General features: G+C 53.4%; 2 protein-coding genes and 1 long non-coding RNA gene across 8 annotated transcripts; 1 reads left to right on the top strand and 2 right to left on the bottom strand.

The window, feature by feature from the left end:
- Positions 1–217: 217 nt before the first annotated feature.
- DUSP11 (dual specificity phosphatase 11) lies at positions 218–13,993 on the bottom strand. Of its 5 annotated transcripts, none has more exons than XM_064731191.1 (10): positions 13,516–13,993; positions 10,373–10,448; positions 9,019–9,150; positions 7,126–7,249; positions 6,046–6,106; positions 4,801–4,847; positions 3,987–4,059; positions 3,277–3,375; positions 2,203–2,446; positions 218–1,899 (listed from the first exon to the last, which is right to left on the bottom strand). In XM_064731191.1, the coding sequence occupies exons 2-10, from the start codon at positions 10,415–10,417 to the stop codon at positions 697–699; spliced, it is 2,028 nt and encodes a 675-aa protein (XP_064587261.1). In that variant the 5' UTR covers positions 10,418–10,448; positions 13,516–13,993; the 3' UTR covers positions 218–696. The 5 variants fall into 5 exon arrangements, with proteins under 5 accessions (XP_064587261.1, XP_064587260.1, XP_064587262.1 ...); XM_064731190.1 differs by lacking the exon at positions 13,516–13,993 and adding an exon at positions 10,972–11,137; XM_064731192.1 differs by lacking the exon at positions 10,373–10,448.
- On the top strand, positions 12,839–20,874 carry PROM2 (prominin 2). The gene is made up of 23 exons (XM_064731196.1): positions 12,839–13,136; positions 13,831–13,880; positions 13,985–14,187; positions 14,281–14,401; positions 14,855–14,918; positions 15,207–15,296; positions 15,395–15,594; positions 15,676–15,750; positions 15,825–15,888; positions 15,993–16,152; positions 16,521–16,673; positions 17,009–17,132; positions 17,605–17,696; positions 17,777–17,861; positions 17,951–18,097; positions 18,180–18,251; positions 18,864–18,956; positions 19,053–19,106; positions 19,393–19,473; positions 19,952–20,020; positions 20,134–20,223; positions 20,324–20,430; positions 20,719–20,874. Exons 1-23 carry the CDS (start codon positions 12,908–12,910, stop codon positions 20,780–20,782), a joined length of 2,487 nt encoding a protein of 828 aa, XP_064587266.1. The 5' UTR covers positions 12,839–12,907; the 3' UTR covers positions 20,783–20,874.
- LOC135456973 (uncharacterized) lies at positions 18,078–24,471 on the bottom strand. 2 transcript variants are annotated; one of them, XR_010442641.1, is made up of 6 exons: positions 24,005–24,471; positions 22,773–22,891; positions 22,336–22,403; positions 20,868–20,962; positions 19,038–19,159; positions 18,078–18,236 (listed from the first exon to the last, which is right to left on the bottom strand). It is a non-coding gene; the product is annotated as an uncharacterized LOC135456973 (long non-coding RNA). The 2 variants fall into 2 exon arrangements; XR_010442642.1 differs by lacking the exons at positions 18,078–18,236; positions 19,038–19,159; positions 20,868–20,962 and adding an exon at positions 20,984–22,244.
- Between the last annotated feature and the right edge of the window lie 1,397 nt (positions 24,472–25,868).

Genomic DNA, 25,868 nt, shown 5'->3' with positions numbered 1-25,868 from the left:
CGCCTCAACATCCGGGTATGCGGCGCACCACACCTACTTCCGCCCGGTTGCGAAGCGGCTTCCGCGCCACGTCGCGCGTGATGACGTCACAGAGGTAGCTCTTAAAGGGGCTCCGCCCCTGAAAAAGCCGCGCTCCCCCCAACCCAAACCCGGCCGTTCTCACCCCAAAACCGCGCCCGACCCCCCCTCACGGGAAATCACTGCTCCGCAGCCAGGCTGGAGTTTGCACAGCGTGGAAATTTACTTTAGCAAAAGTAAAAATTTTATACTCAGGTAAAAAATGTTGCTGATTTACCCATTATAGCAAAACTGGGTAAAAAAGAGAATAAAAATCAGAGTTTTCATGGTCAGTCCCGTTCCTTGCCCTGAGGAAATCAACAAAATCCCGTTTTGTTGAAGGCCCAGGGGCACCTGAGGAAGTTTCTTTAGGATTATTGCAGAATATCATGGAATGATCACGGATCACTCCCAGCACCGATGAAAAACTCCTGTAAAAACCCCGGAGCTGTGACAGAACCAGATCAAAAACCAGCCTTGATTTGCTTAAAAACAGTTCCTGCTGCTCCTGCAGGGCTCTCCTGGTGGAAAAGCACCAGAGCTGTGGGCAGTGAGAGAAACCAGGTTAAAAATGAGATTAAAATGAGATTAAAATGAGATTAAAATGAGACGAAAGCAGCTCTGCAGGGTTCTCCTGTGTCAGGACAGCTCCTGCTGCTGCTGCTTCTTTTTCTTCTTGGGGGGTGGGGACAGGCAGCAGTTCCTGGGGGGCTCCAGGGCCTCCTGCTCCTGATTGTTGTGGTCCAAAACATTCTGTTCCAGAGAATTCTGCTCCAGAGAATTCTGCTGCTTCTGCTCCTGCTGGTTCTGTTTCTTCTGCTGTCTCTTGTCCAGCTTTTTCTGCTTCCTCTGCTCCTGGAGCTCCATCTCCACATGATTCTGTTCCTTCTGTTTCCTCTGCTCCTGATGTTTCAGCCTTTTCTGCCTCTTCTGCTCAGGATGCTCCTGGAGCTCCAGCGGGTTCTGCTCCTTCTGTTCCTGCTGCTCCATCCCCAGATGATTCTGCTCCACGTGATTCTGCTTTTTCTGCTCCAGATGTTTCTGTTTCCTCTCTTTCCTCTGCTCCTGATGCTCCGTTTCCAGGTGATTCTGCTCCAGATGTTTCTGCTTTTTTGGCTTCCTCTGCTCCAGGTGATTCTGCTCTTTCTGCTTCCTTTTCTCCTGATGCTCCATCTCCTGATGTTCCATCTCCTGATGTTCCAGCTTTTCCTCTTCCCTCTGTTCAAGATGCTCCTGGAGCTCCAGCTTTTTCTGCTTCCTCTGCTCCAGGTGATTCTGCTTTTTCTGCTTCTTCTGCTCCTGATGCTCCCTCTCCAGATGTTCCAGCTCCAGATGATTCTGCTGCTTCTGCTCCCTTTGCTCCTGATGTTCCAGCTCCAGGGGTTCCAGCTTTTCCTGCTGCCTCTGTCCAAGGTGCTCCTGGAGCTCCTTCTGTTTCCTCTGCTCCTGCTGCTCCATCTCCAGATGATTCTGCTCCAGATGTTTCTGTTTCCTCTCTTTCCTCTGCTCCTGATGCTCCATCTCCAGATGTTTCAGCTTTTTCTGCTTCCTCTGCTCCAGCTCCAGATTCTGCTCCTGATGTTTCTGCCTTTTCTGCTTCCTTTTCTCCTGATGCTCCATCTCCAGATGATTCTGCTGCTTCTGCTCCAGATGTTTCTGTTCCTTCTCTTTCCTCTGCTCCTGATGCTCCATTTCCAGATGATTCTGCTCCTGATGTTTCTGCTTTTTCTGTTTTCTCTGCTCCTGATGTTCCAGTTTTTTCTGTTTCCTCTGCTCCTGATGCTCCATCTCCAGATGATTCTGCTCCAGATGTTCCAGTTTTTTCTGTTTCCTCTGCTCCAGGTGATTCTGCTCCTGATGCTCCAGCTCCTCCAGTTTTTTCTGTTTCCTCTGTTCCTGATGATTCTGCTCCTGATGTTTCAGCTTTTTCTGTTTCTTCTCCTCCATATGTTCCATCTCCAGATGCTCCTGCTCCAGATCCTCCATTTTTTTCTGCTTCCTCTGCTCCAGCTTCTTCTGTTTCCTCTGCTCCTGATGCTCCATCTCCAGATGATTCTGTTCAGTTTTTTCTGCTTCCTCTGATCCTGATGATTTCTGCTCCTGATGCTCCAGCTCCTCCAGTTTTTTCTGTTTCCTCTGCTCCAGGTGATTCTGCTCCTGATGTTTCAGCTTTTTCTGTTTCTTCTCCTCCATATGTTCCATCTCCAGATCTTCCATTTTTTTCTGCTTCCTCTGCTCCAGCTTCTTCTGTTTCCTCTGCTCCTGATGCTCCATCTCCAGATAATTCTGCTTTTTCTGTTTCCTCTCTTCCTGATGTTCTCTCTCCTGATGATTCTGCTTTTTCTGTTTCCTCTGCTCCTCCTGCCTCTGCCTGCCACTGCTGCTGCCCCTGCAAGGAAATTGGGGGTCAGCACCCAAAAAAGGGCTGGGGGAGCACCCAGAGCCTTCCCTGCAGCCTGAACTCCCAGAGAGGCTCACTCCTCGTTTCTGACAGGATTTCCATCTGGAATTTTCAATCCCCATCCGGGATTTTTTTCCATTTCCATCAGGAATATTTTTCATTTTCCATCAGGAATTTTTTTCCATTTCCATCAGGAATTTTTTTCATTTTCCATCAGGAATTTTTTTCCATTTCCATCAGGAATATTTTTCCATTTCCATCAGGAATTTTCTCCAATTTCCATCAGGAATTTTCTCAAATTTCCATCAGGAATTTTTTTCCATTTCCATCAGGAATTTTTTTTCCATTTCCATCAGGAATTTTCTCCAATCTCCATCAGGAATTTTCTCCAATCTCCATCAGGAATTTTCTCAAATTTCCATCAGGAATTTTTTGCCATTTCCATCAGGAATTTTCAATCCCCATCCAGGATTTTTTTCCATTTCCATCAGGAATTTTTTTCCATTTCCATCAGGAATTTTTTTCCATTCTCCATCAGGAATTTTCTCAAATTTCCATCAGGAATATTTTTCCATTTCCATCAGGAATGGGGCAGAGGGGAAGGAGCCCCAGCTGTGCCCACAGCTGGCACTGGCTGTGCCCACAGCTGGCACTGGCTGTGCCCACAGCTGGCACTGGAGACGCTTTGTGACCATTCCCAGGCACAGGAGCCTCCCTGCTGCCCCTTTGGCTCTGAACAACTTTCAGAAATTCTCTTTTTCACCCTCCAGCTGGGGCTGTTCCACAGGGAGGGAGCAGGGCAAGGGGCAAACTCCTACCTGGGCACTGCCAGGGGGGGCTGGGGGCGCCTCTGGGGCTGTGCTGGGGCGCTGCTCCCCTTCCTCCCATCTGAGCCCGGATCCTGCAGCTCACAGCAGCTTTGGAAAGAGAATTCCAGATGTTTGCACTGGAAAAATGGAGTTTTTCACCCACTGAGGGATCCCAGCAGCCCTTCACACCCTGAAAGGGGCCTGGGGGGTTTTTCCATCCAGCTCCAAGCCCACCATGGGATTTAAGGTCCTTTCCAACCCAGAGCACCCAGGGACACCTTTCCCTCCCCCAGGCTGCTGCTTGGGCACTCCTGGGGGGCTGGGGGCGCCTCTGGGGCTGTGCTGGGGCGCTGCTCCCCTTCCTCCCATCTGAGCCCAGACCCTGCAGCTCACAGCTGCTTCGGAAGGGAATGTGAAAGAGAAATTTGGATGTTTGCACAGGAAAAATGGAGTTTTTCACCCACTGAGGGATCCCACCAGCCCTTCACACCCTGAAAGGGGCCTGGGGGGTTTTTCCATCCAGCTCCAAGCCCACCATGGGGCTGGGAAGGACCCTGAGCCCCACCAGGGACACCTTTCCCCAGCCCAGGCTGCTCCCTGGGCACTGCCAGGGCTGGAACAGCCCCGGATTTGCTGGGAATTCCTGCCCAGCCCTGCCAGGGGGGGATTCCTGCCCAGACCCCCCTGCCCTGCCCCTGCCCCCTCTGAGCTGGGCTCACCCCGGGGCTCTGCCCTGCAGGTCCTGGATGTAGTTGGGTCTCTCCATGGGGTGCCCTCGAGCCGCGTTGAACACTGGGGACACACAGAGTTACCCCAGAGCAGCTGCAACCACCCCAAACTCTGCTCTGCACTTCCTTTTAGCTAACTAAAACAAAGGAAAACTTCCCTGAACTAGAATTTTTCCTTTTTTTTAAACTGTTCAAATCGACTCTAAACTAAAAACCCAAAAACCACCAGAGCCTAAAACACTGCATTCCAACACCAAAAAAACTAATAAAAAACTAAGCAAACCAAACTACAATCCACCAAAAAAATCTAAATTTAATTTAGAGTTTATTTATTTATTAATTTAATTTAGAGTTTATTTATTTATTAATAAATATTTATTTAAAAAAATATATATTTATTTATATATAAATAAATATATAAAATATAAATAAATTTATTCATATATCTATAATAAATATTTATTTATTTATTTTTAATCATTAAATTTAATTTACAGTTTATTTTTAATTTATCTAATTTTAATTTAAATCTAATTTTAATTTAAATCTCATTTTAATTTAAATCTAATTTTAATTTAAATCTAATTTTAATTTAATTTCTCCTGAAAACAACAAAAAGCTTTATTAACACTATTCGTTTTTCATACCTACAAACACATTGTTAAATAAATTTTTCCCACTTTTCTCTAAAAAAAAAAAACAAAAAACTTTTTCCCAAATAAAAATAAAAGCCGCTTTCTAAAAAATCTCTTTTAAAAAAGTTTTCTCCCAAAATCTGCCCTCCCCATGCCAGCAGTTTGCTCACACTCTATGGCAGCATTGGGCTCCATGCCTTCAACCTCAATCAGGTACCTGAAAGAGCAGCAGAACATCTCTAATTAAACAATTAATTATGAAAACACTGATGGGCTGGTGGTGATTCAAATGGATAAGAAAGGACTGGGGAGTTTTAAACTTTTTATTTATGGAGAATCAGGATTTAATGCTGGATTTTGGGATGGAAAAAATGCCCCCCCTGTGAATTCTTGAAAGTTTGGGGTCACAGAAATTATTCCAGTCTGGATTCCTGCTGAAGTGGCACCAGTGAGCCCAGCTGGGCAAGGAGAACTGACCTGGAAATGCCAACCTGGGCAAGGAGAACTGACCTGGAAATGCCAACCTGGGCAAGGAGAACTCACCTGGAAATGCCAACCTGGGCAAGGAGAACTGACCTGGAATTGCCAACCTGGGCAAGGAGAACTCACCTGGAAATGCCAACCTGGGCAAGGAGAACTCACCTGGAAATGCCAACCTGGGCAAGGAGAACTCACCTGGAATTGCCATGAGGAGAACTGACCTGGAAATGCCAACCTGGGCAAGGAGAACTGACCTGGAATTGCCAACCTGGGCAAGGAGAACTGACCTGGAATTGCCAACCTGGGCAAGGAGAACTCACCTGGAATTGCCAACCTGGGCAAGGAAAACTGACCTGGAATTGCCAACCTGGGCAAGGAGAACTGACCCGGAATTGCCATGAGGAGAACTGACTTGGAAATGCCAACCTGGGCAAGGAGAACTCACCTGGAAATGCCAACCTGGGCAAGAACTGACCTGGAATTGCCAACCTGGGCAAGGAAAACTGACCTGGAATTGCCAACCTGGGCAAGGAGAACTCACCTGGAATTGCCAACCTGGGCAAGGAGAACTGACCTGGAAATGCCAACCTGGGCAAGGAGAACTGACCTGGAAATGCCAACCTGGGCAAGGAGAACTGACCTGGAAATGCCAGCCTGGGCAAGGAGAACTCACCTGGAATTGCCAACCTGGGCAAGGAGAACTCACCTGGAAATGCCAACCTGGGCAAGAACTGACCTGGAAATGCCACCAGCAGAACTGCCCATAATTACCACCAGGAGAACTGACCTGGATTTGCCATCACTGAGCCCCTCTGGGCAAGGAGAACTCACCTGGCATTGCCACCAGGAGAAGTGAGCTGGCAGTGCCACCCCCAGCACCCACCTGGCAGTGCCACCCTCAGCACCCACCTGGCAGTGCCACCCCCAGCACTCACCTGCAGACCAGGTAGCCAGTCCTGTTCAGGCCGTGTGTGCAGTGCACCCCGATGAGTTTGTCTGCAACACACACAGGGCACCCTCAGCTGCCTCCCCAGGGTCCCAAATGGCCCCAGAATGAACCCAAACATCCCCAGAATGAGCCCAAACATCCCCAGAATGAACCCAAACGTCCCCAGAATGAGCCCAAACATCCCCAGAATGAGCCCAAACATCCCCAGAATGAGCCCAAACATCCCCAGAATGAACCCAAACATCCCCAGAATGAGCCCAAACTCCCCAGAATGAGCCCAAACATCCCCAGAATGAGCCCAAATATCCCCAGAATGAACCCAAACATCCCCAGAATGAGCCCAAACATCCCCAGAATGAGCCCAAATGGTCCCAGAATGAACCCAAATATCCCCAGAATGAGCCCAAATATCCCCAGAATGAACCCAAACATCCCCAGAATGAGCCCAAATATCCCAGAATGAGCCCAAATATCCCCAGAATGAACCCAAACTCCCCAGAATGAGCCCAAACATCCCCAGAATGAGCCCAAACATCCCCAGAATGAACCCAAATATCCCCAGAATGAGCCCAAACTCCCCAGAATGAGCCCAAATATCCCCAGAATGAGCCCAAACTCCCCAGAATGAGCCCAAACATCCCCAGAATGAACCCAAACATCCCCAGAATGAGCCCAAACATCCCCAGAATGAGCCCAAACATCCCCAGAATGAACCCAAACTCCCCAGAATGAGCCCAAACATCCCAGAATGAGCCCAAACTCCCCAGAATGAGCCCAAATGTCCCCAGAATGAGCCCACCAGCCCCAATGAGTGCCACCCCCCCAGTGCAATACCCACACTCATCACGTGCTCAGCGCTAATTAGCACTCAGCTCATTAATTCAATCCCAATTAAGGCTCCAATCCCACAGAACCCTGCAGGGTTTGGGGTGGGTGGGAGCTCCAAGCCCACCCGGGTGAGCTCTGCCTCCATCCCTGCCCCGGATATCAGACTTTGGGCTCATTTTCCTGCAGAAAATCCCATTTTTGGCATTTCTGGGCACTGCCAGGCCCAGGGCAGGCTCACCATTGTCCCTGTTGGCCGTCAGGAACCTCCTCACCAGGTTCCTGAACCTCAGGAAGGTTTTCCTGTTGGGGATCTCGTGGCCCCTGGTCAGGATCTTGCAGTAGCGCATGGAGCGGGGCAGGTCCTGGGGAGAGAAAATCAGGAATTGCCAGAAAAAAGCACAAAAATCCTCATTAATTACACAATCACGAGTAATAAATGATGAGTTTTCCTCACACAAAAATTCTTGGTAATTACACAACTGCAAGAAATAAACCAGAAAAAAAATTCTTATTAATTACACAATCACAGGCAATAAATCAGGAAAAAAACCCCAGTTTTCCTCACTCAAAAATTCTTATTAATTAAAGAATCACAGGTAATAAACTGGAAAAATATGAGTTTTCCTCATACAGAAATTCTGATTCATTAAAGAATCACAGGTAATAAACTGGAAAAATATGAGTTTTCCTCATACAGAAATTCTGATTAATTAAAGAATCACAGGTAGTAAAACAGAGGAAAAAAGGGGTTTCCTCACACAAAAATTCTTATTAATTACACAATCACAGGTAATAAAAGATGAGTTTTTCTCACATAAGAATTCTGATTAATTAAAGAATCACAGGTAGTAAAGCAGGAAAAAAATCCCCAGTTTTCCTCATAGAAAAATTCTCATTAATTACAAAATCACAGGTAATAAAAGATGAGTTTTTCTCACATAAGAATTCTGATTAATTAAAGAATCACAGGTAGTAAAGCAGGAAAAAAAAGGGTTTTCCTCATACAAAAATTCTTATTAATTAAAAAATCACAGCTAAAAAACAAAAAAAAAAGATGTGTTTTCCTCCCACAAAAATTCTTATTAATTAAAGAATCACAGATAAAAAAGCAGAAAAAAAATTCTGCATCCAAAAATTTTTATTATTTAAAGAATCATAGGTAATAAACCAGAAAAAAACCCCAGTTTTTCTCATAGAAAAATTCTCATTAATTACACAATCACAGGTAATAAAAGATGAGTTTTTCTCACATAAGAATTCTGATTAATTAAAGAATCACAGGTAGTAAAGAAGAAAAAAATCCCCAGTTTTCCTCATTCAAAAATCCTTATTAATTAAAGAATCACAGACAAAAAGCAGAAAAAACCCAGTTTTCCTCACAGAAAAATTCTCATTAATTACGAAATCACAGGTAATAAAAGATGAGTTTTTCCCACATAAGAATTCTGATTAATTACACAATGACAGGTAATAGAACATGAGTTTTCCTCACACAAAAAAATTCTTATTAATGACACACAACTCTTATTAATCACAAGTAATAAACCAGAAAAAAACCCCAGTTTTCCTCATTCAAAAATCCTTATTAATTAAAGAATCACAGATAAAAAAGCAGAAAAAAACCCAGTTTTCCTCATAGAAAAATTCTCATTAATTACAAAATCACAGGCAATAAAAGACCTGGGGGTTGGAGATTTGATCAGAGCCATGCCCCTGTTCCCCCCCAGCCCCTGGCAGGGCACTGCAGCCCCCAGCCCCCATTTTTGGGGTGAATCCCCCTGTTTTTGGGGTGAATCCCCCATTTTTGGGGTGAATCCCCCGTTTTTGGGGTGAATCCCCCATTTTTGGGGTGAATCCCCCGTTTTTGGGGTGAATCCCCGTTTTTGGGGTGAATCCCCCGTTTTTGGGGTGAATCCCCCATTTTGGGGTGAATCCCCCTGTTTTTGGGGTGAATCCCCCATTTTTGGGGTGAATCCCCCGTTTTTGGGGTGAATCCCCCATTTTTGGGGTGAATCCCCCGTTTTGGGGTGAGTCCCCCATTTTTGGGGTGAATCCCCCATTTTTGGGGTGAATCCCCCATTTTTGGGGTGAATCCCCCGTTTTTGGGGTGAATCCCCCGTTTGGCACCCACCCCCCTGCTGTAGTAGCGCGTGGTGTAGGTGAGGTCGATGATCAGCCCCAGCTCCTCCTTCCTCTCCTGCACCTTCCTGACGAGGTCACGGGGGGAAAACCTCTGCTCTGGCAGCAGGTTCTGCCCAAAGCTCTGCAGGAAATGCAAGAAATCACATTTGAAAGCAGTGAAAGATGTTTTAAAGCAGCCAGTAAAATCTGAGGGTGGGGAGAGGGGACACTGCTGCTCTGCAGCGTGCTGGAGGTCACACACAACAACCCAGGAAAATAAAAAGAAAATCACAGTTTGGTCATTGAACTCTGGGCTGGTTAGGGTGAAAATTCAAACTGTCATTTTAGTTTTCACGTTGAAATTATCCAGTTTAATTTTCACATTAAAATCATCCAGTTTAATTTTCACATTAAAATCATCCAGTTTAACTTTCACATTAAAATTATCCAGCTTAATTTTCACATTAAAATCATTCAGTTTAACTTTCACATTAAAATCATCCAGTGTCCATCCTAGAGCTGATTTTTCTTCCCCTGTTCTTGACCCAAACCTCCCGTCCCTCCCCAGGAAAAAATTCTTCCTGCTGTCCATCCTGGAACTGATTTTTGTCCTCCTGTCCCTGTCCCAACCCTCCCTTCCCTTTCCAGGAATAAATCACTTCTGATGTCCATCCTGGAACTGATTTTTGTCCTCCTGTCCCTGTTCCAAACCTCCCTGACCTTCCTAGGAAAAAATCCCTCCTGGTGCCCATCCTGAGGCTGATTATTCTCCTCATGTTCCTGTCCCAAACCTCCCCACTCTTCCTAGGAAAAAAACTTCCTGGTCCCCATCCTGGAGCTGATTTTTGTCCTTCTGCTTCTGTCCCAAACCTTCTTGACTTTCCCAAGAAGAAATTCCCCCTGGTGCCCATCCTGGAGCTGATTTTTCTTCCCCTGTTCTTGTCCCAAACCTCCCTTCCCTCCTCAGGAATAAATCCCTCCTGGTCCCCCATCCTGGAGCTGATTTTTCTTTTCCTGTCCCAAACCTCCCCACTCTTCCTAGGAAAAAAACTTCCTGGTCCCCCATCCTGGAGCTGATTTTTCTTCTCCTGTCCTTGTCCCAACCCTCCCTGCCTTTCCTAGGATGAAATTCCCCCTGGTCCCCATCCTGGAGCTGATTTTTGTCCTTCTGCTTCTGTCCCAAACCTTCTTGACTTTCCCAAGAAGAAATTCCCCCTGGTCCCCATCCTGGAGCTGATTTTTGTCCTCCTGTCCCCGTTCCCCGGAGCACAGCCCAGCTGCTGCCTCTCCCAAACCCAGCTGTGCATTTTGGGGTCAGCAGTTCCCCCAAGGAACCCCCCCAAAGCCCCAAAGCTCCCCCTCACCTTCCTCAGGGGCACCTTGAAGGCCACGAAGCGCGTGCCGGCCATCCTGCGGCCCAGGGGGCTGTACTGGGTCCACCTGAGCCATGGCAGGGGGGTCACACCCGGCAGGGACCCCCAGGACCGGGAACCCCGAATTCAGCAGCACCGAGAGCCCTCAGGGAAAAATCCCCCCACGGCCAGGGACCCCCGAAAACCCCTGTCCTGGGGACCCCCAAATTGTCCCCTCAGCCTCTGTCCACCCCCAAATTCCCCCCAGTCCTGAGGACCCTCAAGCCACCCCAGCCTGGGAACCACGGCCCTGGTCTGGGGACCCTCAAACCTCCCCTGGGCCTGAAATTCCCCCTCAAACCTTCCCCGGACCCCCAAATCCCCCCTGGCTCAGTGACCTTCAACTCCCACCCTGGTCAGAGATCCTGACGCGTCCCCAGGCCCGGGGACCCTCACACGCTGTATCCTCACAGACCTCACACCCGGTATCCCCTCACAGACCCTGGATCCCCTCACACCCTGCGGCCCCAGACCCCCTCTATCCCCTCACACCCGCTATCCCCAGCCCCCGCCAGCCCCTCAGAGCCCCTCAGAGCCCGGGCCGCGCTCACCGCTCCGGGACGCGGCAGGAACCCCTGCCCGCCATGATGGCGACGCCACTGCGCCCGCGCGTGACGTCATTTTCGCGCCCGGCGCCTGACGTCACTTACGCGCCCGCCGCACATGCGCGCGGCGCCACACTGGCCACGCCCACCGCTGAGAGCCACGCCTCCCGCCCGGCGCTCTGGGGCTCTCGCGCCGCGTAGCGGTCACGGGCGGTACTGCAGGCACAGAGCGGCGGCGCCCCCGAACCGGGACAGAACCGGGGCAGAACCGGGACAGAACCGGGACAGAACCGGGTCAGAACCGGGATAGAACCGGGACAGAACCGACACCGAACCGGGGCAGAACCGGGACAGAACTGGAACCGAACCGGGGCCACCGAACTGGGACTGAACTGGAGACACCGAACCAAGACAGAACCGGGACAGAACCGGGACAGAACCTGGACAGAACCGACACCACAACTGGGGCAGAACCGGGGACACTGAACCGGGACAGAACCGGGACCACTGACCCAGTGTCACCAGTGCAGTACCAGCATTGGCATCACCCCACCAGCACCAACATCCCTGCCCCAGTACCGAACCAGGGAGCGGGGAACGACTGTGGGATGGGAAAGCATCATCGTGGATATGGGAAATCATCCTTGTGGACACGGGAAATCATCGTGGACATGGGAGTCAAATGGGAATGGGGATGGGAAATAATTATGGGGATGGGAAAATCCTGTGGGAGTGGGAAATGATTGTGGGTTGGGAATCCTCATGGACATGGATGTCAAATGGGAATGGGGATGAGAAATCCTCGTGGGAGTGGGAAATCCAGGCTGGGGTTAGGAAATCACCGTGGGAACGGGAAACGGAGGCCGTGGTTGGGAAATCATGGTGGGAATGGGAAATCACGGTGGGAATGGGAAATCATGGTGGGAAATCATCCCTGGCATCCCCATCACTGCCCAGCACCAGCGAGGTGCTAAAAATCCTGAAAATCCCAATATTTCCCGGTCTGGGATGGGACAAACCGAGCCGGGACAGGATTTTCCCATCCCCAACATCCCATTCCCGTGCGGGTGGTGGGGATGAGCCTGGAGCAAACCCGGGAGGATCCCCCTTTTTCCCAGAGGGAGGGAAGCACCGCCTCAGCATCCCCGCCGGGCAGCCGGGGCAGGGCGGGGGGCTCGGGCCGGTCCGACCCGCCCGGCCGAGCGGGATCGCGGCTCTCGGGGTGCCCCGGGGCCGTCTGGGCACGGCGGGGCCGCTCCCCCGCTCGCACAGATCAGGTTGGAGCTCCTGCGCTTCCAGCCCAGCCTGTAATTAGCGCTCGGGCCGGGCCGGCGAGCAGGATGCGGGCCTGGGAAGGAGCCGCGGGTGTGGGACCGGCGCTGGCTGGGGCTGGAGAGCTCATCCCACACCCGGCTGGCGCTCGGTGCCCCTCTCCACGTGCTCCTCCTGAATTTCGGCTCTTTGTTGCTACCCCAGCTCTCAGGATGCTTTTCTGACCCCTGGGTACCACATCCACACACAAGAGCATTCCCACTCCCCAAACCATCCCCAAAATCCCAAATCCCTCCTCCCAAGCTGGCTGCGCTGTGGTCCAGCACCCTCCATGCCAAGCACAGGGGGTTCAGCACCTCCAAAAAAACCCAAAAATCTGAGGATGGGCTGCCTTGCCGTGGTTTGGGGACAGCCTCGGCAGCGGGGACCCCGCGGCGGTGACTCAGGGCTGCCGGCGCTTGCCAAACACGCCCGGGATGGTTTGGGAGACGCCTCCACGCAGCCGCCCCGGGGGAGCCGTGCCGGGGGAACAAGCCACGGCAGCGTCTGGGCCCTGCTGAGCCGTCGGGCCGGTTTGCCGGTTTGCCGGAGCAGCAGCAGCAGCAGCAGCAGCAGCCGCGGCCGGCGATCGCAGCGGAGCGAGCCCCCCGGCTCTGCGCTGGCCGGAGCCATGCGGGCGGCCCCGCTGCTGCTGCTGCTGGCCGGGGCGATGCTGCGGGGCGCGGGCAGCCAGCAGTGCCAGCCTGCCGGGCCCGGGGCAGTGCCGGTGCTGAGATTCACCGACAGGCACGCCGAGATCCGGGTGCCAGCGCTGCACCGCGTGCCCAGCTCGCTGGATCCGCTCTATGCCCTCGTCCGGCGCTGCCTGGACCTCATCCAGCAGAACCCGCTGCCCACAGGTGAGCCCCGAGCTGGGGGAAGGAATTTGGGGTCGTTCAATGCACTAGGTTTGCAAAGAAATGGGATTAGTTCAGCTAGATCGTCTTCCTGAGGTTGTTTCTTGTAGTTGGGCTGCTCTAAATTGCAGATAAATGATGAATGGCAGAGGGATTCACACCTGGCAGAGGGATTCACACCAAAATAAATGGTCGTTATAGATCCACGAATACCCCCATTCCTTGCCTGGGATGTGGAGGGATTAAAAATGGGAGGATCTTGGAGTTAATGGTAAATCCCCCTGGAATAATCCGGAAAATTGTCCTCACCCAACTGGAGGGCACTCTGCTTACTAGGGGGAAAAAATACAAAGTGAGGATGAGCTGGATGATGATTCCTCACCTCAATCAGAGCGATCCCACTGCTGCCAGGACCTTGGGCGTTCTGCTGGATGTGATCCCTGCATCCCAGAGTGGCTCCAGGGATTCAGAAGAGGGTTCAGCCTCTGTCCCAGAGCAGTTCCAGGGGTTCAGAGGATGGTTCTGCCCCTGTCCCAGAGCAGTTCCAGGGGTTCAGAGGATGGTTCTGCCCCTGTCCCAGAGCAGTTCCAGGGTTCAGAGGATGGTTCTGCCCCTGTCCCGGTGCTGCTGCCCCAGGAAGGTTGGGGATGCACCGGGTGCGGCCTCCTCTGCCTGTGCCATGATTTATTTCTTGCAGAGCTGCTCAGGACAGCCCTGAACGACCCCAGCTCGGTGAGGACATCGCAGGTGAGCCAGGCCGTGGGCATGGGGATGTTCCCACCTGGCACAGGGCACCTGGAGCGCCCCAGCTCGGCGCAGAGGTGCCCCAAGGAGGCTCTCCCGTGGCGCAGGTGGTGCAGTACGAGCTGGGCTACGTCGTGTGTGCCGCCGTGGCTCTGCTCTTCACCGTGGCCGTGCCGGTGGCCGGGATGTGCTTCTGCTACTGCCGGAGCCGCCGGCGCTGCGGGGGCCGCCTCCGCGCCCACCGGCGCTCGCTGGGCTGCCGCCGCCGCTGCCTGCTGGCCTGCCTGTCCCTCACCTCCCTCGTCATCCTGTGAGCCCCCCGGATCACCCCCAAAACCCTCGCTGGGCGGGGGGAGCCACGTCCTGCGGGGCCGCGCCGTCACCGCCCGCTCGCTCCCCGCAGGGTCAGCGTCACCTGCGCCTTTGTCACCAGCCAGAGGGTGAAGGGACAGATGGAGCCGGGGCTGGGGGCTGTGCCCTCCACCCTGCGCACGCTGCGGCAGCACCTTGCCAACGTCCCCCAGGTGAGTCCCTGAGCAGCCTTGCCAATGTCCCCCAGGTGAGTCCCTGAGCGGCCTTGCCAATGTCCCCCAGGTGAGTCCCTGAGCAGCCTTGGCGAATTCCCCCAGGTGAGTCCTTGAGTGGCCTTGCCAATGTCCCCCAGGTGTGTCCCCAAGGGGCATTGCCCCCAGCACCTTGCCAACGTCCCCCAGGTGAGTCCCTGAGCGGCCTTGCCAAGGTCCCCCAGGTGTGTCCCCAAGGGGCATTGCCCCCAGCACCTTGCCAACGTCCCCCAGGTGTGTCCCCACATGGCCTCGCCCCTGGCACAGCGCTCTGCCCAGGGATGGCCGCGTTTCCCTCAGGGGATGGTTGGCCAGGCAAGAGGAGATGACGTGGCTGCCATAAAAATGAATTCCGAATGGCAACGCGGGGCTCTCTCCCCTTCCCGCGGCTCAGCGGCTCCTCTTTCCTGGCAGGGCGTGCAGATGGTGGTGGACAAGTTCGAGGTGCCCCGAAAGCAGATCAGCTCCGACCTGGGTGGTAAGCAGGGCACCGGCAGCACCCCGAGCTCGCCCCTGGGGATGGTCTTGGTGCTGAGCTCACCCTGGGGATGGACTCGGTGCTGATGGTGCTGAGCTCACCCCGGGGATGGACTTGGTGCTGATGGTGCTGAGCTCGCCCCGGGGATGGACTTGGTGCTGAGCTCACCCCGGGGATGGACTTGGTGCTGATGGTGCTGAGCTCGCCCCGGGGATGGACTCGGTGCTGACGGTGCTGAGCTCGCCCCGGGGATGGACTCGGTGCTGATGCAGCCTCGGTGCCTTGCAGGGCTCAGCCGGAGCGTGGGGCTCTCCATCCATTCACAGCTCCAGGCCATGACCTACGCGGCGCTCGCCGACCTGCAGGACAGGGCCCGAGGTACGGCCGCAGCTCCGCTGTCCCCGGCCCCGCCGCCGCAGCCTCTCCGTGGCGGCCGAGCGGAGCAGCGTGACCGAGCCCTGGGCTTTCTCTCTCAGACCTCCAGAGCTCGCTGCACCATTTGCAGACGGTGCACAGGACGGCGCGGGCGCTGGCGGCGGCGCGGGCCGAGCTGGAGCCGGCGCTGCGCGAGCGGAGGCGCCGCGTGGTCGCGCTCCTCGACGACCCGCGCTGCACCTCGTGCGCCAGCGTCCTGGGCAGGGCACAGGGCCTGCAGCTGGGTGCTGACTACGGCAAGGTGGGCACGGGCCCCTGGTGGGCCTGGTCACTTCCCCACGCCGCCGCCCTGGCACTCACGGGGTCCTTTCTCCACCCCAAGGTGCCGTCGGTGGAGAAGGTGTTGAAGGCGCTGGCTGGTCTGCCCCGAAGTGACTTTGCAGAGATGATTCGCCAGGTTTGGGGGTCGGGGTGAAGCATGGAGGGGTCCAGCACCCACAGGCAGCTCCAGCACCCCCTCTTTCCCTGCAGGGCAATGGCACCTTCAACTCCATCCCGGAGCTGGCCGTGGAGAGGATGGCGCAGGTCATCCAGGGTGAGTGGGGCTGGCACAGCGAGCGGGGACATCCCCACGCGGTGAATCCTTTTGGGGACACGGGGTGGGGTGCAGGGACCATCCAGCTGAGCTCGTTGCCGCAGATCTGCGTGCCGACCTGGCCCGCACGGCGGAGAAGGTGCAGTCCATCGCCGACGGCTTCCCCCTGCCCGACTACACGCGGCCGGCCGGCGAGGCGCTGGCGGAGGCGGAGCGGCGGAGCCGGCCGTACCTGCGGGAGGCGGAGCGCTTCGAGCGCTACAGGTGAGCCCGGGGGCAGCCCTCACCCAAAACCATGCTAAAAAAATTATCGCTTTCTCTACTTCAAGCCAACTAGGCCTAATAATAGTCACAATCGGATTAAACCTCCCCGAACTAGCCTTTCTCCACATTTCTACTCACGCCTTCTTTAAGGCCATACTCTTCCTATGCTCAGGCTCCATCATTCAATTTGGATATCTTGCTCTCCTAAACGGCGAACAAGATATCCAAAAAATAGGAGGGCTCCAAAAGACACTCCCCACAACCTCAGCATCGGCAGCAGGAGCACCATTCCTGGCAGAGAAGGGCCCCGAGCCCCCGGTGCCTCAGCCCCGCGTCTCCAGGCCGTGCCCTGCTGCTCTCCCCTGCAGGTGGATCGCGGGCACGGTGCTGTGCTCCATCATCCTCCTCATCCTCGCCTGCAACGTGACGGGCATGGCCCTGGGGGCCTACGGCCTTTCCAAGCGGGAGGACCCCAGCGACTACGAGTGCCGAGGGGAAGCTGGCGCCAAGTTTCTCCTAGTGTAAGGGTTTATCGGGGTGCTGGGGGGCTGCCCCATCTCCCTGTGTTTATCTGGGTGCTGGGGGGCTGCTCCTTCTCACACACCCCCCAAAAAAACCCCAAGCAAAGCCAAGGGAGGGACTGGGAGAGGTCCCAGCGGGAAAGCTTTGAAGGCACCGCCTGCGCCGGCAGCTTTGGGAGGAGCTGGCAGCTCACCATCACACCCTGCCCAGCCCAGCCCGGCGTGCCCGGGCTCGGGAAGGAGCCGCGGGGCTGCAGCTGGACGGGCAGGTCCCTTCCTGCCCGCTCGGGGCTGCGGAGCCACCGCCGCACCTCCTCCTCTCCTCTCTCTTTCAGCGGCGTGGGCTTGGCTTTCCTGTTCTCCTGGCTCCTCATCCTCCTGGTTTTCGCCACCTTCCTGGTCGGGGGCAACATCCAGACGCTGGTTTGCAGGAATTGGGTCAACCAGGAGATTTATAAGGTGGGTGGCCACGCATCCACCCATCGCCGTGTAAATCTCTCCTTCTGTGCACCAAAACTCCTCCAAAGGCTCGGTGTCCTCCCCCTAAACCCGACTGGAAAAGCCCTGTCCTAGACTAGAAATAAAGTTTAGGGTTAGTTTCTTGGATTTGCATCATCAGCTGGGAATCACCTTTGTGCTGTTAATTCAGTTCCTAATTGCTGTTCCCTGGTCCTTGGGGTGGGCAGATGGGGGTGATGGGACAGTGGGACTGGGGTCAGGAGTGTCCCCATGGCAGTGCCACACTCAGGCAGGTCCCTCCAAACACACCAGGCCGTGCTCCTCAGTGGGGAATGTCCAAATAAACCCAAAATCAGTTCAGGCTGCCATGAGCTCCCCCAGGATACCCCTGAGAGGGCAGAGCACCCCCAGAATCCCTGCTGGGAGCGCCCCTGCCTTACCCTGACCCCGCTTCTCCTGCTGTTTGGCCCAGTTCATCGACACCCCGGGCAATCTCCCTCCGTCCATGAACCTCACGCGGCAGCTGAACCTCAGGAGGGACTCCAACCTCAGCTCGGCGTACAGGTGAGCGCCGCAGGATTTGGGGTGGTCTCAGTGCCACCAGGGTGGATTTGGGGTCCCTCCAACACCCCTGTGCCTTGCAGGGAGTGCAAGAGCGGCGCGGGGCTCTGGGAGGTGCTGCAGCTCGACAGCTCCTACGACCTGGATGAGCACCTGAGGACGCCCCAGGTGAGGCCCAGCTGGTCATGGTCAGGGGGATGCAGGAGCTTTCCTGGGGTCACCGGGAGCCCTGCAGAACGCCTCGTCCCGCCCTGCAGTACACGGCTGACTTCCAAAAACGCCTGGGAGACTTCACGGCCGACCTGGGCGACGTGCGGCTGCTCCGCAGCGAGGGCAGGCAGGACCTGGAGACCTTCGCCCGCAGCGGGCTGGACGAGGTGGACTACGGGCGCTTCCAGGAGGAGGTGAGGGTGCTCACCATCAGCTGGACCCGCTGCGGGGTCTGGGGGTGGATTTTGGGCAGCCCCCGACTGTGTTTCCCCGCAGATGAAGAACCCCGTGGTGCAGACCAGCCTGCCCGGCTTGGCGAGGAACCTGGAGGGGCTGCAGAAGATGCAGGTGAGCGGTGGGGCAGGGAAAGGGGGAGCCCTCGGTGGTTTTGGGGCAGGGAAAGGGGGAGCCTTTGGTGGAGGGAAAGGGGGAGCCCTCGGTGGTCTCAGGGCAGGGAAAGGGGGAGCCCTCGGGGTCTCAGGGCAGGGAAAGGGGGAGCCCTCGGGGTCTCGGGGTGGGAAAATGGGGAGCCCTCGGTAGTGTCAGGGCAGGGAAAAGGGGGAGCCCTCGGTGGTCTCAGGGCAGGGAAAGGGGGAGCCCTCGGTGGTCTCGGGGCAGGGAAAGGGGGAGCCTTTGGTGGAGGGAAAGGGGGAGCCCTTGGTGGTCTCAGGGCAGGGAAAGGGGGAGCCCTCAGTGGTCTTGGGGCAGGTAAAAGGGGAGCCCTCGGTGGTTTTGGGGAAGGGAAAGGGGGAGCCCTTGGTGGTCTCGGGGCAGGGAAAAGGGGAGCCCTCAGTGGTCTCAGGGCAGGGAAAGGGGGAGCCCTCGGTGGTCTCAGGGCAGGGAAAGGGGGAGCCCTTTGGGTCTCAGGGCAGGGAAAGGGGGAGCCCCCGGTGGTCTCGGGGCAGGTAAAAGGGGAGCCCCCGGTGGTCTCGGGGCCGGGCTGACCCCCGTGCCCCGCAGAGGAACAGCACGGTGGCCGGGCGGCTCGCAGCGGAGGCGAGGGCGCTGTGGCACATGCAGAACTCCACGGTGCAGTCGCAGGAGGCTCTGGTGGTGAGTCCGTGCTGGGCTGGTGGCAGTGGTGCTGCTGGTACCCCCTTGAAGGGGAAAACGAGGGTTCTGAGCCTTTCTCACCTCTCTGTCCCGCAGGCAAAGCTGGGGGAAAGCGTCCAGTTCCTCTCCCGTTTGGCGCCGCACCTCAAGGTACTCACGCGTCTCTTCCAGCCCCAAAAACTCTGGTGCTCCATGGGCCCCATCTGCCAAAAACCAAAAAAATACAGCTGCAGGGTGATGGGAGAGCCAGGAAAAATGCCAACCAGGAGAACTGGTCTCCTTTAGGGATTAGATTTGCTGTCACAAACCAGAAATCCCGCTCAGGGCACATTGCCCTTTCCCTGCCCGTCACCCAGACCCAATTTGGGGTTTCTCCCTGCACCCCCCGGGCACCCAAGGGCCCTGAGGATGCTCTGCCCTCGCTGTGCCTCCCCAGGAGCGGGTGAGGAGGACTCTGGCCAGCACGGCCTCGGTGGAAGCCCGGCTGCCCCTGCAGGCCCAGCAGATCCTGCGGCAGGTGAGGCAGGGCTGGGTGAACCATCAAGAGTAGAATCCTCCACAGCCAGGAGGAAAGAGGGAGAAGAGGGCACCGGGAGCCTTCAGCCTCGTTTCCCAGCCTGCATTGGCCTGGAGAGAGGCTGGGGAATGCAGGGATGGAGCAGGGATGGGGAAAGCAGGGATGGAGCCGGGATCGGAAACGTGGGGTGGAATCAGAATTGGGAAGTGTGGGGCTGAATCAGAATTGGGAAAGTGTGGGGTTGAATCCAGATTGGGAACTGTGGGTTAAATTCAGACTGGGAAGTGCGGGGCTGAATCAGAATTGAGAACTGTGGGGCTGAATCGGAATTGGGAAGTGCGGGTTAAATTTGGTCTGGGAAGCGCGAGGTTGTATCGGAATTGGGAACTGTGGGGCTGAATGGGAATTGGGAAGTGTGGGGCAGAATGGGAATTGGGAAGTGCAGGGCTCTCCCTCCACGCTGCCTCTCCCTGCCCAGGAGCTCGGCTGCTTCACCAGGAAGGAGCTGCGCTATTTCACCCAGTACCTCAACTGGGTCGGGCAGACGGTGAGAGCCCCCCATCACCCCACGGGGGTTTTTGGGGCCCAGGAGCCCCCATGGATCCCCCTCCCCAAGCAAACTGCACCCAGCAGCCAGGTGTGATGCTTGTCTCGTTGCAGCTGAGGGAGGACGTGGCTTCGTGCCAGCCGCTGGCCACGGCGCTGGACAACGGGCGGGTGATTCTGTGCGACCGCATCGCCGAGCCCTGGGTGAGGATTGCGCTCCTCGGGGCTCCAGGAGGAGCTGCAGGAGCACCGGGGCTGTCCCTGCCCTCCCGGCACCGCTCAGCCCCGCCGGTTCTCCTTGCAGAACGCCTTCTGGTTCAGCCTGGGCTGCTGCACCTTCTTCCTCATCCCCAGCATCATCTTCGCCGTCAGGCTCACCAAACACTTCCGACCCATCCGCAACCGCCTCATGTGAGGGGCGGGCGGGGACGGGGACACGGGGGACGAGGGGGACAAGAGGATGAGGGGGACATGGGGCAGCAGGACAAGGGAGGACAAAGGGATGGGGAGGACATGTGGACAAGGAGGACAAAGGGATGGGGAGGACACTGGGACAAGGAGGAGGACACAGGAAAGAGGGGAGGATAAGGAGATGGGAGGACACAGGGACAAGGAGGACAAAGGGACAGGGAGGGCACAGGGACGGGGGTGTGGACACCTCCCTGACCATCCCTCGCGCTTTCTCCATCTCTCCTGCAGCTCCACGGGGTCAGAGGAGACCTGTCCCTTCCACATCCCCCGAGTCACAGCGCTCAAGCTCTAGGACGGGGCTCTGCCGGGTGCGGCGCCCCAGGAGCTGCCACAAACCCAAACCCAACCCCAAAGCAGCACAAACCCAAAGCACAAACCTGTGCCAAAGCTCTGGGTCCCTCCGGCACCTCTCAGGGCTTTGGATCCCTCTGGCGTCTCTTTCTGGGTGTCCTTTGGGGTCTGGTGTCCTTCCCTAGCACGGGATACCCGGAGATTTGGGGTCTCTGGGTGGTCCTGGAGCCCGGCTGGAAGGGGAGGCTCCCCCACCCCTCTCACACCCCACAGCGATCCCCCACTCCCAGCACCCATGGGTGGTGTGGGGCACATTAAAATCCTCTCCTAAAATCTGCCCCTGACTCTTTTGTTCACGCCCTTTGTGTCCCCATTATCCACAGGGAATGGCTCTGAGGGGCTTTGGGGTGAGGGATTTGGGAGAGGAGCCCATGGCTGAGGGGCCTTGGAGCTGAGGGGACCCCATGGCTTTGGATTTGAAGGAGTTTAGGGGAACATCAGGGTTGAGGTTATGGCTGAAGGGGCTCCAGGACTGAGGGGGGCTCTGGGGCTGGGATTGTGGCCAAGGGGGTGACACGGCCATGATGGTTCAGGGCCAGGCCTGAGGTGGCTCCAGGGCCGAGGGGGTGACACGGCCATGATGGTTCAGGGCCAGGCCTGAGGTGGCTCCAGGACTGAGGGGGTGACACGGCCATGATGGTTCAGGGCCAGGCCTGAGGTGGCTCCAGGACTGAGGGGGTGACACGGCCATGGGGGCTCCAGGGCCAAAGGGGACCCTGGGGCCGAGGGAGTGACATGGCCATGAGGGCTGAAGGACCAGGCCTAAGATGGCTCCAGGGCTGAGGGGGTGACACGGCCATGAGGGCTGAAGGACCAGGCCTAAGATGGCTCCAGGGCTGAGGGGGTGACACGGCCAGGCTTGAGGTGGCTCCATGGCCAAAGGGGACCCTGGGGCTGAGGGAGTGACATGGCCATGAGGGTCCAGGACCAGGCCTGAGGTCCAAGGAAGCTCAGCTCTTTATCTCCCAATTTGTGATTTTTTTTGGTGTGAAATTCCTGTTTTTCATCCAGATCCTTCACCCCCTGGTTTGCAGGGCTTTGTCCAAGCAGCAAATTATTCACAGAATCCATCCAGGGGTTTGCAGATCCACCAAACAAGGATTTCCCTCCCCATAAATGCTCTCTGTCTGCCAGCTGAGAGAGAAATGCCCCATTTTAATGCATTATTTATAAGGTTTTTTTTTATTTTATGATAGGCTTTTCCTACCCACAGCCAGCAGCAGTAAAACACCTGGTTCATGCATTATTTAGGTTATTGCTGCCCGGGGTTTTCAGCAGTCCCTCAGCCTGCAGAGGTCAGCATTGCAAAGGATTTTTCCAAAGGGATTTAGAATGAAAACCCCAAAAGGATTTCTGCAGGAGCCCCCATCCACAGGGATGTCCTCTGCCCACATGGAAACCACCTGATGGCACCAAAAATCAGCGTTAAAATGGAGGATTTTGGGGTCAGAGGGGGTTATGGTGGGGAAGGGTGTGTGTGGAAAATGTTCTTACCTGGGGTTCAGCCAGGAAACAAAAAGCTCCCAGCTGGATCCAATTTGAAGACCTAAAGTCACAAAATTCTGAGATAATTAAAAGAAGAGGTTCTCCTTATTAAAAAAAATTATATATTTAAAATAAATTATTATAATAAATTAATTTCATAATAATTTTGATAAATTTATTTTAAATTTTTATTTTATATTTTTATAAATTTATTTTATTTTTAATTTATAATTTATTTTATAAATTTATTTATGATAAGTAATTTTTTAATTTATTATTTTTAATTTATTTATTACTCCACAGCAGTGCTGTATTTTAAATACTGTAATCCCCGCTTGGTGGTGCAAGAGAGCAAAAAGGGATTATGGACTTGAAATGTTAAATAGCATAAAAGCAATAATATTTACCGAGTCCATTCACTGATTAAATAAATCACAGAGACAAACCTGGGGTTGTTTAGGCTGGAAAAGACCTTTGAGGTCATCAAATGCAGAGGGTTTGCAAAGAAATGAGATTAATTCAGCTGCATCTTCTTCCTGAGGTTGTTTCTCATAGCTGGGCCACTCTAAATTACAGATAAGTAATGACTGGCAGAGGGATTCACCCCGACATAAATGTTTGTTATAAATCCATGAATATCCCCGTTCCTTTTGTGGGATGTGGATGGATTAAAAATGGGAGGATCTTTGAGTTAATGGTAAATCCCCCACGAATAATCCAGAAAATTGTCCTGAACCAACTGGACTCTGCTTACTAGGGGAAAAATAAAAATAAGGATGAGCTGGATAATGATTCCTCACCTCAAGCAGAGCCAGGGTTTATGATTAACCTGCAGCCCCAGATTTATGATTAACCTGCAGTCCCACCCTCACAGAGGCACCTTGTCTCCTCTTTATTACTTGCATTGATAAATTAAAGACTGAAATCAGCTCATTTCCAGGTGCTAAATGGATTTTAAAAATGATTTTGTGTCTCCTCTGTCAGAGGGGTTTGGGTTTTTTCCTATCTCAGTTTGGACCTGTGTTCTTTGAAGTTCTTTTTCCTGTCTCACCTTATAAGGATCTGTGTTCTCTGAGGTGTTTTTTCCTCTATCTCACTTTATCTAGATCTGTGTTCTTTGAATTTTTTCCCCTCTATCTCAATTTATCTGTATCTGTGTTCTTTGGGTTGTGTTTTTTTCTCTATCTCACTTTATCTGTATCTGTATTTCAATTTTTTCCCCTCTATCTCACTTTATCTGTATCTGTGTTCTTTACTTTCTAAACGCCTAATTAACTGGTGTTGATTAAACCATTTCCCTTCCCCCTTGGCATTCAGCCCCTCACCTCTCTCCTGCTGTCCCTGCTGCCCTGGGAATTGTCAATAATCCATAAATAATCAATAATTAATTAATTCACAGGGCTGCAGCTCCGTCAGCTCTGCTCAGCCCAGCTGCTGCTGCTGCCCAGCTCCTATTTCAGGCCACAAATTGTTCATAAATTTCCTATTTCAGGGCAAAAATTGTTTATAAATTCCCTATTTCAGGACAGAAATTGTTCTTCTCTATTCCCGGAACGGAGGAGAAATGCAGGAAAAGTCCAGCCAGGATCAGCTCATTCCTGCCATTGTAGCAGCATTCAATTCCCCCATTCTTACTCCATTTCCCCCCATTTTTCTCTCTGTTTTTCTGAACACCAACCTCCTTTTCTTCTCCACAAAAAGCACCCGTGACCTCTTCCATCCGTTTTTCTCATCATCCCCTGAAAACAGCTCGGGAAGCTGAGACACAGAGCAGCTGCCCTGGGGGATTGTTCAGAATTTCATCCCCATCCCCAAAATGTTCCTTTTAAAGCTCTTTCTGCAGCAAGGAGTGAGGGAGGGACCAGAGCCCCATTCCCAGCTGGATTTTATTCAGTGAGGGAGGGAGGAGGTCTCAATTCCCAGCTGGATTTTATTTGGATAGGAAGGGATGAGATCCCAATTCCCAGCTGGATTTTATTCAGTGAGGGATGAGATCCCAATTCCCAGCTGGAGTTTATTCTGTGTGGGACAAAGTCCCAGTTCCCAGTTGGATTTTTTTGTGATAGGAAGGGATGAGAGCCCAATTCCCAGCTGGATTTTATTCAGTGTGGGACAAGATTCCCATTCCCAGTTGGATTTTATTTGGGGAGGGAAGGACGAGATCCCAATTCCCAGCTGGATTTTATTTGGATAGGAAGGGATGAGATCCCAATTCCCAGCTGGATTTTATTTGAGGAGGAGGGATGAATCACCATTCCCAGCTGGATTTTATTCAGTGAGGGATGAGATCCCAATTCCCAGCTGGATTTTATTTGGATAGGAAGGGATGAGATCCCAATTCCAGCGGATTTTATTCGGGTGAGGAAGGGATAATCCCAATTCCCAAGCTGGATTTTATTGAGTGAGGGATGGAGAATCCCAATTCCCAAAGCTGGATTTTATTGAGGAGGGAGGGACAAAATCCCAATTCCTAACTGGATTTTATTCAGTGAGGGATGAGATCCCATTCCCAGCTGGATTTTATTTGGATAGGAAGGAACAAGATCCCCATTCCCAGCTGGATTTCGCTCAGTGAGGGAGGGACCAGCCGGGTTTGTCTCCAGCACCGCTCCTGCATCCCTCGGTAGCCATGGCAACGGCCCCGTGCCCATGGCAACCCCAGGAGCATCCTCGGAGCCTCCCCCGGGCTTTAACTCCGAGTTCCGGCTCCCCCTCATGGGCCCTTGCAGGGCCAGAGGATTTGAGATTTAATTCTGGAATATTTGGTGTATAAAACTCCCCTGGTGTCTCTATAGATCCTCGAGGGCAGCTCCACTTCCAGGGCCAAAAGGGCAAATTTAATGATGGATTTATATTATTAAAAAAGAGTAAGATGATTATTAATTTAATGATTAATTAATATTTGGGGTGTAAAACTTCCCTGGTGTCTTAATAAAGGCAAACCTTATAAAGAGCCTTGTGGGCAGCTCCATTTCCAGGGTCAAAGTCAGATGGACATTTAATGATGGAATAATATAATATAATAAATTAATAGTAATGAATGTATTAATTAATGTATTAATGTATAATATTTGGGTGTATAAAACTTCCCTGGTGTCCTTATAAAGTCAAACTTTATAAAGAGCCTCATGGGCAGCTCCATTTCCAGGGGTCAAAGTCAGATGGACATTTAATGATGGAATAATATAATATAATACAATAAAATGTAATGTAATGTAGTATAATATTTAATATTTGGTGTATAAAACTCCCCTGGTGTCCTTATAAATTCAAACTTTATAAAGAGCCTCATGGGCAGCTCCACTTCCAGGGCCAAAGGGCAAATTGGGCATTTAATGATGGATGAATATCATTAAAATATTCTATTTATTCTATGCTATTCGATATTATTAATTAATATTTGGTGTGTAAAGCTTCCGTGGTGTCTTAGCGAAGACAAATTTCATCAAGGGCCTTCAAGGTGCTGGGAAATTTCCTCACCATAAGAGGATTGACGTTGGGTTTAATCATCCCATCCTCCTTGAGAAACCAGGGCAGGGCAG

Source organism: Zonotrichia leucophrys, chromosome 22 (genome assembly GCF_028769735.1).
Source record: "Zonotrichia leucophrys gambelii isolate GWCS_2022_RI chromosome 22, RI_Zleu_2.0, whole genome shotgun sequence".
Lineage (NCBI taxonomy): Eukaryota > Metazoa > Chordata > Aves > Passeriformes > Passerellidae > Zonotrichia > Zonotrichia leucophrys.
This window is presented reverse-complemented; position numbering and strand designations above follow the sequence as displayed.